The sequence below is a fragment of the Phoca vitulina genome, unplaced genomic scaffold (genome assembly GCF_004348235.1).
Source record: "Phoca vitulina isolate PV1807 unplaced genomic scaffold, GSC_HSeal_1.0 scaffold48, whole genome shotgun sequence".
NCBI classification, from domain to species: Eukaryota; Metazoa; Chordata; class Mammalia; order Carnivora; family Phocidae; genus Phoca; species Phoca vitulina.
This window is the reverse complement of record NW_022589751.1, coordinates 7,730,329-7,747,622: the sequence shown is the minus strand read 5'-3', so window position 1 is coordinate 7,747,622 and position 17,294 is coordinate 7,730,329. Positions and strand designations below refer to the sequence as shown.

Here is a 17,294-nt window from a genome sequence, read left to right as displayed (position 1 = left end):
GCAGCTGTAGCCAAGAGGGAAACCTAGTGGGTAATATGGTTTGTACAGATATTTATGGAGGATTGTCTGCAGAAAACATGGTCCATCCACTCCTCTTGATCTTTTAAATGTTATCCTTGGATTAGGCCAGTCCCTCAGTGAAATACATAAACCCTGTTTTGACCTCTTTTGTACAACTGCTTTTACTAAATCCAGCTTTGACATTAAGCCACTGGCCCATCCTGAGGGACATTATCTTAAAATACTATTTGCATAACAGGATGTTAAATGGGACTTTCCCTCTGATGAAATTGCTGCTGAGAACAACAGGTGACATTGTACCCCACCTCCTAAAGAGAGGCACCAGGTCGTCAGAAGGGTACCCAAACTGCTCGGCCACCTGCGGTCTGTAACTGTCCATCAGCCCGTGCAGAGGAACTGGATCCGAGCAGGCAGGAAGGGGATATTTCCCTGGATAGAGTTGTCAGAGTGTGGTATGTGAAGGGAGCAGGATCACCCCCAGGGCAGAGGGCTTCAAGTGAACTCCAGGGAGAGGCTGACCTATGTCCTGAGTTTGTTGATCACAGAACCCGGTGTGTGACTCTTGCCTGGGAAGGTCTAAAGATGACAGGCTGCCTAGAGCTGCTTGAAGGTTCCAGTGGGCCTGTCTTGCATTTGCAGAGTCTGGGAGGGCAAAGCACTGAGCGCTTCCTGTGAGTCAGGAAGGGACACCGTGAGGTGTAGTTGCACCTGAACTATCTAGAAAGGCCTGCCTGCCGAAGGAGGGGATCCTAGCAGAAAGAGCCTATGAGGGCAGGAAATCCAGAGCTGGATCCTGGGGACTGAGGGGGCCCTGCCCCTTGCCAGCTAGCAGTGCAGTGGGAGGTACCTACAGGGCAATAGGTGGGGGAACGGAGGAGGAGTACCTGGGAAGAAACCCCAAGAGCACGTCGTATCCCTCTCTGTGGGAGCACCTAGGCCAGATTACAAGTGTCCCAGTCAAATGAGACCTTTGTTCCCTTCACCCCATCTCCCTCCCTCTTTCTTCTCCCACCCACTTTTTCTGTAGGGACCCTGAGTTGGAGGAAGAAAAGATAAACCCCGTCCTCCCATTCTACTGCAGGTTTCTGAGACTAAGCTATGAAATGTGGGGAAAGGGTGAAGCTTTAAATCAAATGAGATGTTGAAATTTTGATTTATATCAGACTGGATTAAAAAATCACTATATCATACATAAGACATTCAAAGGACATAGAGAAGTACAATATGACAAACGCCCAGGCACCAGCCTCTCAGTTTAAAAAATAAAACATTAATAATGTAGTTGAGGCCCCAGCGGGTTCCTCCATGAGCACGCACTCCTCCCTCCCTCACCGAAGGGGACCACAACTGTACTTCAGCGTCCTCGTGCCCTTACAATTCTTTATGCTTCCCCAACATATGTATATATCACTAAGCAGCTGGTAGAACTGTCTGTGTGCTTTTAAACTTTATAGAAATGGTGTCACACTGTAGGTACTCAGACAACCTGCTTTTCTTGCACAGCTGTATGTTTCTGAGACTTATTCATGCTCATGAGCCTAGGAGAGTGAGACAAGCTACGGACCACATCAGTGACTGCGAAAGCTACAGGACCTCCCAAGGTATAACCCAGAGTCGGGGGGAGGAAGAGCCTAACAGGCAGGTCTGAAAGACAGTGATGTCAAAAAATAAAATTGTTTCCTGATTTCACCCCACTGAGTCCAGCTACAACTGATTTCTTACAAGGTGGTGAGAATCCTTTTTGGGCATGAAATGGAAGTATAAATAAAGTGAATACGTGATTCTCATTATTGGATCATCCTTCTTTCCATGGGTAATGGGGTTGTCACGGTAGATTTGGGGGCAAAAGACAAATCTCAGCAAGATCAGATCAAATGATTTTTTGTTAGATTGATAATTGACACTATTTTAAAACCTTTATTTCTTTTTATGTTTATAAAGGTACTAGATGTTCATTGTAGAAAATCTGGAAAATACCAAAAATAAAGAAAATCCACCCACAGTGCTATCATCCACAGACAACATTAGGTATATTTCCTTCCAGTATTTATTCTATTTGTAGATGTCTGGTCTAAATATTTTATAAATGTTGTATAAATATTGCTGAGGTTATTAAGTAAAGACAGCCCTGTTCCCAGATATTTTTATGCATTATATATTGCTTGTTTTCCAATGATATTAAACAATATTTCATACACATCATTTTTGGTGGCTACATAATATTCCATTGTAAGGATGCATCATATTATTTCCTTCATTTCCCCACCGATGTGCATTTGGGTTATTTATTTTTTTTTAAGATTTTATTTATTTATTTGACAGAGAGACAGATAGAGAGAGAGAGAGAGAGAGCCCAAGCTGGGGGAGGGGCAGAGAGAGAGGGAGAAGCAGGCTTCCTGCTGAGCAGAGAGCCCGATGCGGAGCTCTTTCCCAGGACCCTGGGATCGTGACCTGAGCTGAAGGCAGACGCTTAACCTACTGAGCCACCCAGGCGCCCCACATTTGGGTTATTTTAAATTGATACCATGATTGAATAAAATATTGTTCTATGTAAATCTTTTTACTCCTAATTGTTTCCTCCATTGATCCACAGCTCCTGGTGTAGTATAGATCCCATCCACAATCAACCAGTCTTTTCTCTTATGTGCAGTATAATATGTTAGAAGTGACAGTGTGTGATGTCTGAGGCTAGGCCATAAAAAGCACTGCAGCTTTTGCCTTGCTTTCTGTTGTTCCCTTTGGAGCAAACCAACTGCCACGCTGTGAGGACAATGACATGCAGAACAGAGGAAGCGAGGTCTCCAGCCAATAGCCAACACCGGCTTGCCAAACACCGAGGATAAGCATCATTGAAATAGAATTGTTTTATCATATGATCATTCTCTTTTTTTAAAGAAAAGTAACACATGTCCTTTTAGAAAATTTATCACAAAGAGAATCCAATCATCCAAATCATCTCCTGTTCTCTCAGTATTCTTTCTATTTTTTCCTTCTTTTGAGCCACGCCTGATACATTTGTATGACCACTTTAAATGCCAGTGACATTAACGTTTGAGTTTATTCTTAGTTAAGAAAGTTCAAAAGGACAAAAAAAATTTCCAACTCTGAGAATTTTCCTTTCCTCCCCCAACCCAGAATCCCTTTGCAGCGATCTGGAGAATCAGAGAAAAATCTCAATAATGTTATGAAGCAAGATCTATTTATAGTGAGAACCCTCATTGGGAAGGTGAATCTCAGACACTAACAACAGCAGGTTCATTTTCTAGAGCCTTACTGTATGCCAAACATGCGTGCTAAACACTTTGTACTATCTCACTAAATCCTGTGTGAGGAGGTAGGTGCTTTTTATTATTATCATCCCCATTTTACAGATGAAGAAACTAGGGCTCACTGAGATCAAGAAACTGGCTCAGACCACACAGCTATTCCATGGGGGTGCCAGGATTTGATTCCTTGTTATTCTGACCCAACAACTTATACCCTTCAGCCCCATACCACATTACCTTCCACAAGAGTGAGGGGCAGTTACTTTATGCCAGATAACTGAAGCTGAAAGGGAGTAAGGCAGGAGATTTATTGATAAAATGGTGATCTTATTATTAGCTTAAGGGAGAAGGCATATGAGCAGGATATGAGAGGTTAAGGGCAAGGGCTCTCAAGTCAAGGTTGCCTGCATTCACATCCCAGCCATGCTAGGTGGACTTAACTTCTCCTAACTTTAGTTTCTTTTTTTGTATGATGTGGGAATAATAAGAGTATCGACCAAGAAATTGCTCCGAGAATTAAAAGATTTAATGCATAGGAGATGCATAGTTCAGTGCTTGACACATAGTAAATGTTCAATTAAAATAACAGCTAACATTACTGAATGCTTGTTATCAGTGTCAGCCATTCCCAGTCAGTGGATGGGAGCCTACAGTGCTGAGGCAGTTCATCAGGCAGAGCTGGGAAGAGACCGATAACAGTGGGGTTTACAGGGCACAGAGGGCAGGTGGGGGTCACCGATGGGATTGATGGAGTTGTGCACCCAGGTAATTTTACCCAGTGTGGCCAACAGCATGGGATCAGAGCAGATATAGCTAATTTGGATCGTGACTGGCCACAGGGGCTGAATTCTGCTGCTGTATCTTTGAGGGACAAGGTTTGTGGTGTTAACAAAGAATAACGTTATTTCCCGCAAACAATCACCCGCAACCAATTGCCTGGTTTGGATAAATGTGGTTTCCAGGGCAATTAATTCAGTGCCATTTGGCTGGTATCCAGATAACTGTGTTCCCCACTTCCATACCTGAGGCCAGCCAAGAACTCCATGACAGCATTGTAGTTGCCCATGTTCCAGCAGCATTTGGCCACGTGCACCAAATAGGAGAAGACTTCTCGCTTCTCCTCCATGGAGCCCGCCGTGAGGATCAGCCACGTCACCCAGGAGCTCACCTGGAAAATGCAGAAAGGGGCATCCACTGAACCCAGGTCCTGCAAACTTGATGAATATTTTTTTCACAGGAAAACTCTTTTTCTTTTCTTTTCTTTTTTTTTTTTTTAAAGATTTTATTTATTTATTTGAGACAGAGAGAATGAGAGAGAGAGAGCACACGAGAGGGGGGAGGGTCAGAGGGAGAAGCAGACTCCCTGCCGAGCAGGGAGCCCGATGCGGGACTCGATCCAGGGACTCCAGGATCATGACCTGAGCCGAAGGCAGTCGCCCAACCAACTGAGCCACCCAGGCGCCCTCTTTTTCTTTTTTTTTAAATCAATTTAGTATTAGGAAATGAAGGCCCCAGCTGAGGGATCTGAGGTGAAGCTCTAGGCTCCATCACTGCTTTGCTATGGGATTCTGGGAAAGTCATTTAACCTCTCCATATTCTTCATCTTCCATCTTTAAAATAAGGAGGCAGGAAACTGTGAAAGAGCCACCAACAGATGAATGGATAAAGAAGATGTGGTGTATATACACAATGGAATATTATGCAGCCATCAAAAATGAAATCTTGCCATTTGCAACGATGTGGATGGAACTAGAGGGTATTATGCTAAGCAAAATAAGTCAATCAGAGAAAGACAAGTATCATATGATCTCACTGATATGAGGAATTTGAGAAACAAGACAGAGGATCATAGGGGAAGGGAGGGAAAAATGAAATAAGACGAAACCAGAGAGGGAGACAAACTGTAAGACACTCTTAATCTCAGGAAACAAACTGAGGGTTGCTGGAGTGGAGGAAGGTGGGAGGGATGGGGTGGCTGGGTGATGGACATTGGGGAGGGTATGTACTATGGTTAGCGCTGTGAATTGTGTAAGACTAATGAATCACAGACCTGTACCCCTGAAACAAATAATACATTATAATTAAAAAAAAGGCAAAAAAAAAGAAAAAGAAAATATGGAGGCAGAAATGTAATTCATAAACTCCCTCTTGATCTATAAAATTCCATGGGACTATAAGAAAATAAGGCCTAAGGATAATATTGTTTTAAAAATACATTTAAATACAGTTGACTGATGGACAGCAAGATTAATAATAACCCGCTCCTAAGTCCCCCCTTTCTGATATGCAGCCTCAAAATCCTCTGCTTAATCTCTAAGGTTATTTTTTTTTTAAGATTTTTTATTTATTCATTTGAGACAGAGATACAGAGAGAGAGAGCATGAACAGGGGGAGAGGCAGAGGGAGAGGGAGAAGCAGGCTCCCTGCTTAGCCAGGAGCCCGATGCGGGGCTCAATCCCAGGACACTGGGATCACGAACTGAGCCGAAGGCAGATGCTTAACCATCTGAGCCACCCAGGCGCCCCTCTCTAAGGTTATTTTGCTGCTCTCTATACTTTGGTGCTTGGACACTAGTGTTCATTTAAGTCACTTGCACCATCCTGGCTAATGTCTGGGCTGATAAACCTAGTTGTTAACAAACCAAAGCCTTGGTCTTGACCTCACATGGCCCGGGAGCTGCACTGGTTCAGCAACAGTGCTGAAACCTGGGGCCAACTCATTTCCCTGGCCTGAGGGAGAGGGAGGCCTGAACTGAGTTCATGGTCGGTTACCCATGGCAACTGCAGAAAAAACAAGTTTAATACTGCACCTCCTGCCCAACCCCCATTGGTAAAATGATAGGAACGAATGGCCTTTAGTGCTGACAGCAATCAGAGAGGGCAGTCCAAACCCATTTTTCCAGATTAAGAATCTATGGCTCAAGGGAGAAGTGATTTTCTGAGGTCCCAATTCTTGTTGATGTCAAAATGAGGACTCCCCGTGGGGTGCTCTTTTATCTGATGAGGGGTGACAGTTTCTTTTAAACTTGTCACTGATTAGGTTTTTCTAAGCACTCAGTTAAGAGCAGCACCTCTGAACAGAGTTGGAATAAAAGGAGAAGATGCCAAGAAGAGTCCCAAAATATGATGAAAGCAATGAGAAAAGCAGAACAGAAGATACAGGTGCTGAACACCCCTTTCCTTTCCCTACACAGAAACAACAGGGAAACAGTGGCAACAGGGACCTTCAGTGATAAGACAGGGTCACCCTGTGGTACCAGCCAGCAGTGCTGACACGTATGTGATGGACCACCTGCCACCCTGAGCCCAGCCCCAGCCCAGGGGGCTCCCAGCACGCACCTCTGCTCTCTACCAGCTCTGGACTTTGGGCAACATCAAGAGAACAGATCTGGAATCAGACTCCTAGGACCAGTCCCAGTCCAGATCATCCTGCAAGGAATTCAGAGCCTCTTGGGAAGAAGATAAGCTAAGATAACCATTTGTTCTGATCTCCTGGGGCTGTTTTGAGCACCCTGGCACCTTCTGGGATTCCTAGAGCCAACCCCTCTCCTGCAGCTATAAGCAATTCCTTGCTCACTGTCTCCATGCCTTGTCCCCTCATCACCTGGTTACCCAGTTAAAAGTCATCCTGTGAGACTCTGGCTCTCTAGAACAAGAAACTGTTTTGTCAATAAAGATTGAGTGTCATTGGTGCTCTGGTGCATTTCTTCCTTCCGTGTGATTTGCTTTTGATGAGCCCCATCCTGCTGTGGGAAGCCATGAGCAAACACTTAGAATCATAAAATTACTGACTCTTTGAGCTAGAAATTCAAACCCATCTCCTTACAAATAAAAATGTATCCCCAAAAGTTAAAATGGTTCCCCAGACACCCAAATGCATTAATTCTTGAGACCTCATAGAAAGAATATATTCTTTCTAGGCTTTAGCTCCTTTTTTTTTTTTTTTTAATTGAAACTGATTGCAAATCAGTGGCTCTGGAAAGTCACAGCTCTTTCAGGCTATTCTGGTACACTGCGATGACTTACTAGTCTAGTGGCCTGAAAGGGTTAATTCATTTTCCCTCAGAGAGACTGCTTCATGAGCAGGCGCAGACTACCACGTGGTTTGTGCCTCAGTCCTGATCATGCATCCAGATTTATTTCCTATCAGTCAAATCATTTTCCATATACTTTCCCACAATGCTAGGAAAAAAATAGTGATACGATATTTCACATGGAAACCTAATTTAAACCAGCCGTTCCATCTCTGCGTGTGAGTCCCCAGGGTCTGGTTGTTGGGATTATGTAAGCACTGTTATCATAAACACACACACACACACCCCATCTGCTTACAGAGATCAGGGATGATTCTTATTGTGGCCTAATGTATTCATAATTTCATGGGCATTAAGTGATGAGAGTTTCATCACTAATTATGAAAAATAAATGTCACCAAAAAACCCCACGAGGATTTGGCAACGACTGAAAAATGTTGCCCCAAAGCATAAATGGTGGTTGTATTTACTAAGTGAAAAACAGGATGTGTTGCCAATTTAGAAAGAATTTCAGGACACTGGATTCACACAGAAAAACACAAAAATCACGTACATAGAAAGTACTACGACTCAAGCATAGGGAACATGTTAAATGACTATTTTACCTTATTTGAATGGTCAGCACAGAATAAAGACAGAATCTGGCCCCCAGCCCAGTTCTGTAAGAGTTCCTCCGGAGGCTCTGTGTTCCCCCTGAGGGCCCGACCCAGGTTCATGCCTACAACTTCTCCACAACTTCTCTCCTGACGTGTCTTTTCTTTCTCTCTTGCCTTTGTCAGTACTCTTAGGCCTAGCCAAACTGAACAGCTTGCTCTCCTCACATCAAACACCTGGTTGGCATCACACAAGCTCAGTTTGGAAGGAATGTTCTTGCTCAATTCATAATTACCTTTCCCTGGCCCGCCATGTCCTGCCCATGTCCTTTGTAAAGCCAAATCCTTACGTTCGCCACCAGGCGCCTGTCGGTTCTCCAACCTCCACCCTACCTATGCTTTTAGGAGGATGACCAAGGCCTTGTCTCATTTCAGGGGTCTTCTATGGGAAGGCTTCCCCCCAGTCCTGACTTTGATTTAGCTAACCCCTACTTATCCTTTAGGCAAAACTTCCCTCAGGCTCTGCCATCAGGATCCTTGCCCTGGGCCCCATGCTTTAGAAGGCCCATGTTGGGGTGGAGGGAAGTGTCCGCCCAGTGATTGTGTACCCACTTCCAGATCATTCATCCCTGTAGAGCCGGGACCCCCAAATCCCCCATCCAAAGAGCTCAAGCCCACTTCTGGCATCAGTCCTCCTGTGGGTGGATCATGACACTAGGCCTGAAGGCTGGCTGGGGGGCAGGGGGGTGTGGTGTGTGGATGCAGTTTGAACTTGAGGTCTGAGGTATCCACACACAGGTATACACAAGCCAGCATGGAAAGAGAAGGTGAGCAGGTCACAGGCTGGGGCCTTCTTTGTACTTCCTCCTGGCTCCCCTAAACTTAGAGGCAGGGCTGCCTTTAGGAATCCGATGAAAAGCATCACTTTCTTGAGGAGGCCTACTCTGTGATGCCCCTGGTCTCCCTGACCCCAGACCCCCTACACAATCAGCACCGTGTTCCTCAAGAGTGCACACCAGCAGTGCCTACGGCAAGCGCTCCATGAGATCTGGTGAAGGAGACAGTGTGACTTCCTCTAGGAAGGCTGTTCTGATGGCTCACCTAGCAACTCGCATCCAACTTCTTCCTGTTTCTCCCTGACTTAATGTCAGACTTTGAGACCGAGGCTACGTCCACACTGGGATTCTCATTGCTGCAAGGACTTTATTTTTATTATCTTTGTGCGTCTGACTCTTTCACATGGGTCTGTTCTGTCTCCACTACTAGATCTTACGTCCTCAAGGACAGACCATCTTTCCCACATCTTCAGTGTGGGGGTGCTCGGTGCGTCTGACCACCAGGCAGGCCACCCAGAGTCCCAGGAGGCCACTGGCAGAGAGGATTCTCAGCCTCTAATCAGTCAGGGATTATATTTGGGAAAAGGCTTGAACACTTCCTACTGCTGTTCCCAGGTCCAGAAAAAAGAGACAAACGTCTTCGTGCCAAAAAGTTTTTTTGAATATGCTGAGCGGTTTTCACAGAAAGATGATCCTTTACAGTGGGTATGTGGTCACCCTGCCCGAAAGGGCTGGATTCGAATGGTGAGATCCACAGAAGACAATGAAAACCCGGACAAAGCTGCTCTGAAGTAGCTTATGGGCAGTGGCCTGTGACACCTGCCCTCCACGGAGCTTTCCTAAAACAACCCTTGAACTGTGGGCGTGTGGGCATGTACACACATTGTCACACACACACACACACACACACACACACACACACACCCTGCCTAGGCAGCACTCTTCAACATGTGCAACACTGGCCTCAGCACCTCTAATGGTTGTAGTAGTAGGGTGTTTGTTCCAGTGTAGATTCCAAGGTCTCACCCAGACTCTCTGAGAGCAGGGCCCAGGAATCTGCATTTTTAGATAACTCCCCAGTGATTCTTAGCCATGTTTAGGTTGAGAACCATCCCAGGAGTTCAGCGTCCCTCTCCGCACCCCTAGTGCAGTTTTGAGTCAGCTGAAGCATCCTTCCTCTAGTACCAGTCCAATACTACGTACGGATCACCAACTCTATAAACCACCTGAGCTGGGACTGTCCCTGTGACCCACGTGGAAGCAGGCAGGAGCAGACAGAGGGAGCAGAGAGCACCGTGGAGAACATGGCACCAGGCCGAGTGGACCATGCTCATCCCCGTTTCACCACTGCCTTGTGCCTGGTCCTGAGGCAGGCCGCCTAGCTATCAGCCTCAGTTTCCTCTTCAGTAAAATGGGAACGATAGTACTGACCTCCTAGAAGGATGATGAGGATGAGACTGGAGACTATGCAAAGATGGGAGCATGACGCTTGGTGTGTAGTTACGGCCTCGATAGCTGTTTACTGCTGGGACTGCTCCTGCCGTGGGGGTGCTGTTACCTGAGTTGTGGAGAAGCTGAATTCCAGGAAGCAGAACACAGAAATCCTGAAGAAAGGAAGCTCTAGGTTCTCCTTCTAACCACAAGGAAGGACATAGCCCAAGGCTGGACCAGGAAGAATCTGTGATTGCGCTGAGAAGGGTTTGTGTCCTGAGCACAAGCCTTTCCTAGAAGGCTAACTCACCTATTTCCTCCACTCTGAAGGCTCCCCTGACTCCTCATGAGGAATCAAACATCCCTTTTTTCCTATTTAAACCGCCTGGTCCCATATATAGACATACACACGTACGTACTTCATATGTGTATATACGGGTATATTTCTAGTACTTTGTCTGAGACCGATATCCCCCAGCTGTGAGCTCCTTAAACCAGAGGCTGTGACTTATTCACGCCAGGGGCTCAGTGTTGAGGATGCAGAGGCCAGCAAGTTACATGTACCCAGACATCCTTCTGCACATGAAGTAGCCGCAGGAGAGTCTCTTGAACTCTGTGTCCTGCTTGGCATGTTTCCACTGGTGACTTTTGGTTTAGGAGGGACACAGAGGGGAAAAGAGAGGCCCCTAAAGGTGGCTTCTGGAGAAGCCCTAAATACATCTTGGATTATACCCCCTCCCCTTCCCCTCACATTGCATCACAATTGTCTACAGAACGAATCTAAACCTTCTTTTTCTGATCTTCAAGCCTGACACCATCTGATCTAAATTTACATCTTCAGCATTAATTCCCATAGCTGCCCACCACTCATCTGTCTGACATTTCAACCCTACTATGTTTTGTATCATTTCCTATTCTCAGCCTATTCCTATCTCTACGCTACTGTCCAGTTTCCTTGGGGTGTGAATACATAGGGCATTTTGTTTGTTTGCTTTGGCTTTCCAATGTCTCTTAGTTGAAATCAGCTTTCTGCATCTCAGTCTATAGAGAATTCATGCGGCAGCTCCTCCCCTGACTTTAGGCCTGGTCTCAGTGATTTGTTCAAAGTGGGTATACGACCAAGCCAGGCCAACCAGAGTCCTCCTTGACAGAGTCATTCCCTGAAACTATCAGGAAAAGATACACAATCTTTTTACTGGAATTGTAAACTGTCAAGATACAAGTCAGTTGTCTTTGCCACAATATCAGGAGAGTCTACTTGAGAATGAAGATAACACAAAAGAAAGATGAAGATAGGGGGTGCCTGGGTGGCTCAGTTGGTTGAGTGCCTGACTCTTGGTTTTGGCTTGGGTCATGATCTTGGGGTCCTGAGACTGAGCCCCATGACAGGCTCTGTGCTCAGTGTGGAGTCTGCTTGTCCCTCTCCCTCCCCCTCTGCCCCATCCCCCACTCACGTGCATGTGTGCATGTGTGTGTATGTGTGCACTCTCTTAAATAAATAAATAAAATCTTAAAAAAAAAAAGATGAAGATAGATTCCTGAGGACCTTAGATTCCTAGGTCCAGCCATACTTGAAGCCCTATGAAGAGTCCATATACATAAACCCCAAAATGCCCTTATTTTGTTTAAGCAGGTTTGAGTTGCTGTTAACTTGCAACTGGTGGGGGAAAGTCTTGACAAATAAATCTGATGACCCTCCTTCTTTTAACAATACTTATTGAATATATTGAGTATCTACTATGTCCCATGTACCATGCTGGACACCAGTAAACATGACAGACATGGCACCCGGTCTTGGGAAGGCTGGAGCCTCGTGGGGAAAATAACATAAGCAAGTAATAAAGAGTAGTATAGTGGATACTATGATTGGGAGGTACAAGGCCAACTTTACCCATTTCTATGCTACCATCTTTGGAAGTCCAGTCTTTTTACCATTCTGTGGTCCCCACTCTCTCCCAAAGTACTTTATTCATATCTCTGTAACAGTGCTAATTCTTCCTACAAATAGTTACTCTATGCCTATGCATTTGCCAGGAACTACATTAGGCATGAGGACAGGAGGGTCTGGAGCAAGTATAAGAAAAGTAAGATAGCATGTTCTGCCTTGCAATTAAGTCCGTTGTATATATACCCACCTTCTCTAAATTGTCAAATCCTTGAGGATAGAAACCATAGTGTTCTGGCCATCCTTCTATTGTTTGCAGAATGTCTCCCCCATGGTTTGCAAAAGACTCTTCAACTAAACATTCCCTAAATATTCAGAATTCTAAATTTCTTAGAATTGTTTACTGTTCTTTTAAAATGTTTTTTCTTTATTTTGGTTCCATTTAACCGATGGTTCATGCCAATAAAATTACATGTAAATATTTTCAGTGTGAAATCTAGAAGTTTTGACAAGTGTGCAATTCCACAAGACATACTTAATTTAAACTACCTTTTTGTACAAAGAATAAATTTATTAAAAGTTTTGAAAATGTTTTGCTGTTCAACTCTCTGTGACACCATATTCTTTTTTTTTAAATTGAGGTATAACTGACATATTAATTTCAGGCAAACAACATGATTCAATACTTGTATATATTGCAAAATGATGGCTACAATAAGTCTAGTGAACTCCCATCACCATACATAGTTATAAAATTTTTTTTCTTGTGATGAGGACTTTTACGATCTACTTTTCAGCATCTTTCAAATATGCAATACAGTATTATTAGCTGTAATCACCATGCTGTACATCACATCCCCATGACTTAATTATTTTGTAATTGGAGGTTTGTATCTTTGGACCCTCTTCACCCATTTTCCCCACCCTGTAACCCGCACCTCTGGCAACCACCAATCTGTTCTCTGTATCTACGAGCTTGGTTTGTTGCTGTTGTTCTTGTTTTAATTCTACATCTAAGTGAGATCATAGGTATTAGTCTTTCCCTGTCTAACTTAGTTTACTCAGCTGCATTCCCTTGGGTCCGTCTCTGCTGTCGCAAATGGCAAGATTTCATTCTTTTTTATGGCTACTTACTGTTTTAAAAGCAACGAGAGTAAACATTTTGACTTCAACATGCAGATGCCATTTCTAGTTAAACGGACTGCAGAGAACTGCTAAGAGTCACGCAGGCTGCATTATCCTCCGGTCTCTTACCCTACTCAATTGAACAGGTCATTCATTCTGAAACCAATTATTAAACGGTATTCAAGAGTGAGCCTCATCTGTATTCTCTCCTTTTGTAAAAGTATCTACTGATAGTCCTAGAATAGGGTCTTTGTTATTTCATTCCATTTTAATAATGGGATTGAAACCCATGGCTAGGCGTTTACATAAAAAGTTGATATAAGTGAGCGGTTAGCTCCAAACTATCCTGATCATATCGCAGGGGCCACTTGTGAACCAATTTCTTCTCCTCTTTGCCTGATTTTGATAATAATACTTACAATCACTACTGCTTCCATGTAGTGGGCATGTACTTGTGAGAGGGACTCTGCTTATCCCTTTTAATCCTCTCAGCCTTACATGCTGGTACTAGTACTGTTCCCATTTTACAGATGAGGAAGCTGAGGTTCAGAGTGGCAGAGCTAGCTTGTCCAAGGTTACACAACCTATAAACTAGGAACGAGCCAAATGAAAAGCATGTGCTTTTAAACTACCATGCTTTATTACTCTCCATGTTCTCTTATGAGCATTAGACCAAAGAGTGAATTCGTTATAGCTTTTTAAACTGCATTATAGCCCCAATATCTACCCTGATCTAGTGAGCAAAGAAATGCCTTAACAAAACTAGAGTGAGCTCAGCTCAAATAAGGAACATCCCCTTTAGAAACAGAACGCTGGCGTTCTGAAAGGTCATAGAGAAGGTGTTGCAAGCATGAATTGAATGTCTACGCATGTTCCTGTTCTGTCACCTGTCTAAAATTCCAAGTTTTCTATGACACGCAGAATAGAACAGGGTCTCATGGGTTAAAGAGTCTGGAAGGAGGAGGCCTATGAGATTCCATCCTACAGCTCACTCGCGGAAACAACTAGGTGTCCCAGACAGAGTCAAGAGAGGCCCCCAAGAAACCTGCTCCCCAAATTGCAGCCACCACTGGAGTGGCCCATGTGCTTTCCCTGGTCCCGGCAGCCTCATCATGCCAGCTGAGTTGCAGGACCTTCAGAAAATATACCCTCATTAAGCAAATCTTTACGGAGGGCTCTTCTACCCCTAAGGAGCTCACACGCCACTGGGCACTGCACGGGCCACTGGGGCATGCAGCGAGTAAGGCAGCCACCGCCCCTGCCCACCCAGCATGATCCATTCCTTCCATCCCAGCTGTGATCTGGCTCCCATGGGGGCTCTCCTTCACCTCTCCTCACTGAGGATCTCGACTGAGCTGTGCCGGTTGGCACTGAGAGGCCTGACTGTGTCATAGGCTGTCCTTTTCCTTTTGCCCTTTTCTGACACCAGTGAAGGAATAATGCCATTAAATGTGCTTATACCGTGCTCGCTTCGGCAGCACATATACTAAAAATGTGCTTATACCATCTACTTAAATAGACTGTTTTAAGTGCTTAAAGTGTATTAATTAGTTTAATCCTACAACAACTCAATGAGGTATATGTGATTATCACCCCATTTTATAGATGAAATGGAAGCACAGAGAGGCATAGTCACTTGCACAGGGTAACACAGCTAGTAAGTTGTGAAGGTGGGATCCCAACTCCGGCAGCCCAGCCCCAGAGCCTGTGCCCATAATATTTTCCTCTGCTGGCACAAGTCAGTTCTTGAATGCTGGCATTTCTTGGGGAATCTGTCCTTGGTTCTTCTTGGATCTCTTCTTATGCTATATCTTCTCCCTCGATGATTCCCTTCACTGACCTGGTTATACCCACCCCCCCAGCTGCTATCTCTGAATATCTAGCTCTTGTCCTGTATATCCAAGAATTAACTGGGCATTTCTAGCTGGAGGGCCCAAGGGCTCTAGAGGCCCACCCTGACCCCAATCCTTAACTCCTCCGTCACCTTCCAGCCCCACATCTCATTGACTGCCAAGTGGCCCAGATGTCATCTCCTCCAGGAAGCCTTTCTGAATCCTCACATGGTTAATCCATCCTCTGCCCTAAGCTAACTTTATCACTGTACTGTGACCACTTTCCCCCGGGCTCCTGCCCCTGGAGCATGAGCTTCTTGAAAGCAGGTATTGATTGTTTTACTCGTCTATCTCCCGGCACAGGGTCCAGCTCGAGCGGCAGGGGCTGAATAACCTCTTGTTCTGAGACGGGACAGGGCACAGCTGCCACAGCATCCGCCCCCTGCTGGTGCTGCCGTTCTTGGAAGAGCGTCCAAGCACCCGAATGCCAGGGTCTCTGGGGGCTGCTGTAGGGGAGCGGGCCTGACAGCCCCCCCCCCCCCCACCGTCAGCTTGCTCTTCATCCAAGAAGCTCAAGAGGCCAGTGCTGGGGAAGGATACCCAGGGAGCTGTGACATAGAAGGCCTATGGGTAATTTGGCCCATGACTGGAAGATTCCATTTTCCTTGTGATAATTGGGCATCAGAGAGTGAGGGTAGTGGTGGCCTTCTCATCTGCTCTGGAATTGGCTGGGCTCCTTCTCAGGTGCCCCAAGTGATGGATGGGAAGTGGCCCCCCTGATTACTTAAGTCCCCTGGATGGGGAAGTCACTGTCCATAGGCCATCCTGCTTGGGAAAAGGAGGAGAGTGAAGGCTGTCTTTCAGGGCCACTGAGCAAGTCCAGAGGTTCTGAGACATGCTGTGAACCACTCTGGGCCCCAGCAGGTGGACACTTGTCACAGGAAAGTAAAAGTAAGCCCAGCAAGTCACTCTTTCACTTGTAGGGCCCAACAGCAAAGGTTTGCCAACAGCAGTGAAAACGGTGAGCCCAGAACAGCAGACTAATAATGAAACCAACACTAATGATCAAGCAGGAAGGAGGGAATGGAAGGGAATAAAATGGTTTGCATGTGTTCGCGTATGTTCCCCTGAAGATAAATCTGTGTGAAGAAAGAAAGGATGTTGGCATCCCACCAAGATCAATTACATCCTGGCCAAGCTGGACACTGGTGCATATAGTAGATCATTAAGGAGGTAATTCAATCTGCTGTCTGTGCAGTACATGTGTGGAGGGGTGAGCTTCTGTGAATGAAACTTGTTAGGGAATAAATTTGATGAAAACCAGAATTCTGTCTCTTTGACTTCCCTGTTCTAAAGGAGGGCAGGGGAGCAATGGGAGAAGACAGGATGGGGAGCCAGAGAAATGCAGGATCATTTCTTGGCCCTGCTTTTTACTAGTTCTATGACCTTGAGCAAGTTTCCTTCCTTCCTTGAGACTCAACTGCTCATCCATAAAATGGGAATAATAAATGTCCTATATCATAAGGGGTGTGGTGACTAATAAAAGAGACAATGTATGTTAAGGGCCCTAGTGCTTGGAGCAGAGCACATACTCAATACATGTCAACTAATATTGATAATTAAAAAAAATAATAAGCAACTTCTTTTTCAAGATATAGTCTTTGTGGAAACATTGTTGGCCTTTTTATTACAGTGCTTACTTCCCTTCTCTGTTTAGCAGAGAGGAACTTCCTAAGGATTAAACCCTCAGAAGAATGAGCCTTCAGTTCTTTTAAAGAGGACAGAAAGAAGAGGCAGAAGAAAGGTGGAAATGAAGCAAGAGAAAAAATTCAGAAAAAACATATCCATAGAGGATCTAAGGAACGTTGGTGGGAGGGAATGGAAAACAGGTGATGGGGAAAGGGGGCGGGGGCGGGAGCTGTGTGAGGAAGTGAGGACGCATGGGTATGGCTTGGTTCCAGGGGAAGTGCTGGGAAAAATAACAGTGAATCACAAATAGGTCCTAGAAGGGGGCCCTGAGAAGCTCGGGCCCCCTGTCCGGGAAACATCGTGTACACAAACCGAAATGACACTTGATTCAGACTGGGATTAAACAACAGCCTGAGACGTTGGCCAATTCAATATCTTTCTTACTTGGTGAAAAGGAGGTCGTCTTTTCCCGGGAAAGAACAGATTCCAATTCTGAATAAAACTCAACGGAGTGGTATGTGTAAGGCAAAAATTCTAGGATGCTCAGCACGGGATAAAATTACTCCATGTGCCTCACCAACCA

General features: G+C 45.2%; 1 protein-coding gene across 1 annotated transcript in view; it reads right to left on the bottom strand.

The window, feature by feature from the left end:
• The window catches only part of PLCE1 (phospholipase C epsilon 1), a 313,510-nt gene that overhangs the window by 90,367 nt on the left and 205,849 nt on the right, over window positions 1-17,294 (bottom strand). Inside the window, exon 5 of the mRNA XM_032432419.1 lies at window positions 4,310-4,455. Within this exon, the coding sequence (XP_032288310.1) occupies window positions 4,310-4,455 (146 nt within the window). The remainder of the gene's footprint in view (window positions 1-4,309; window positions 4,456-17,294) is intronic.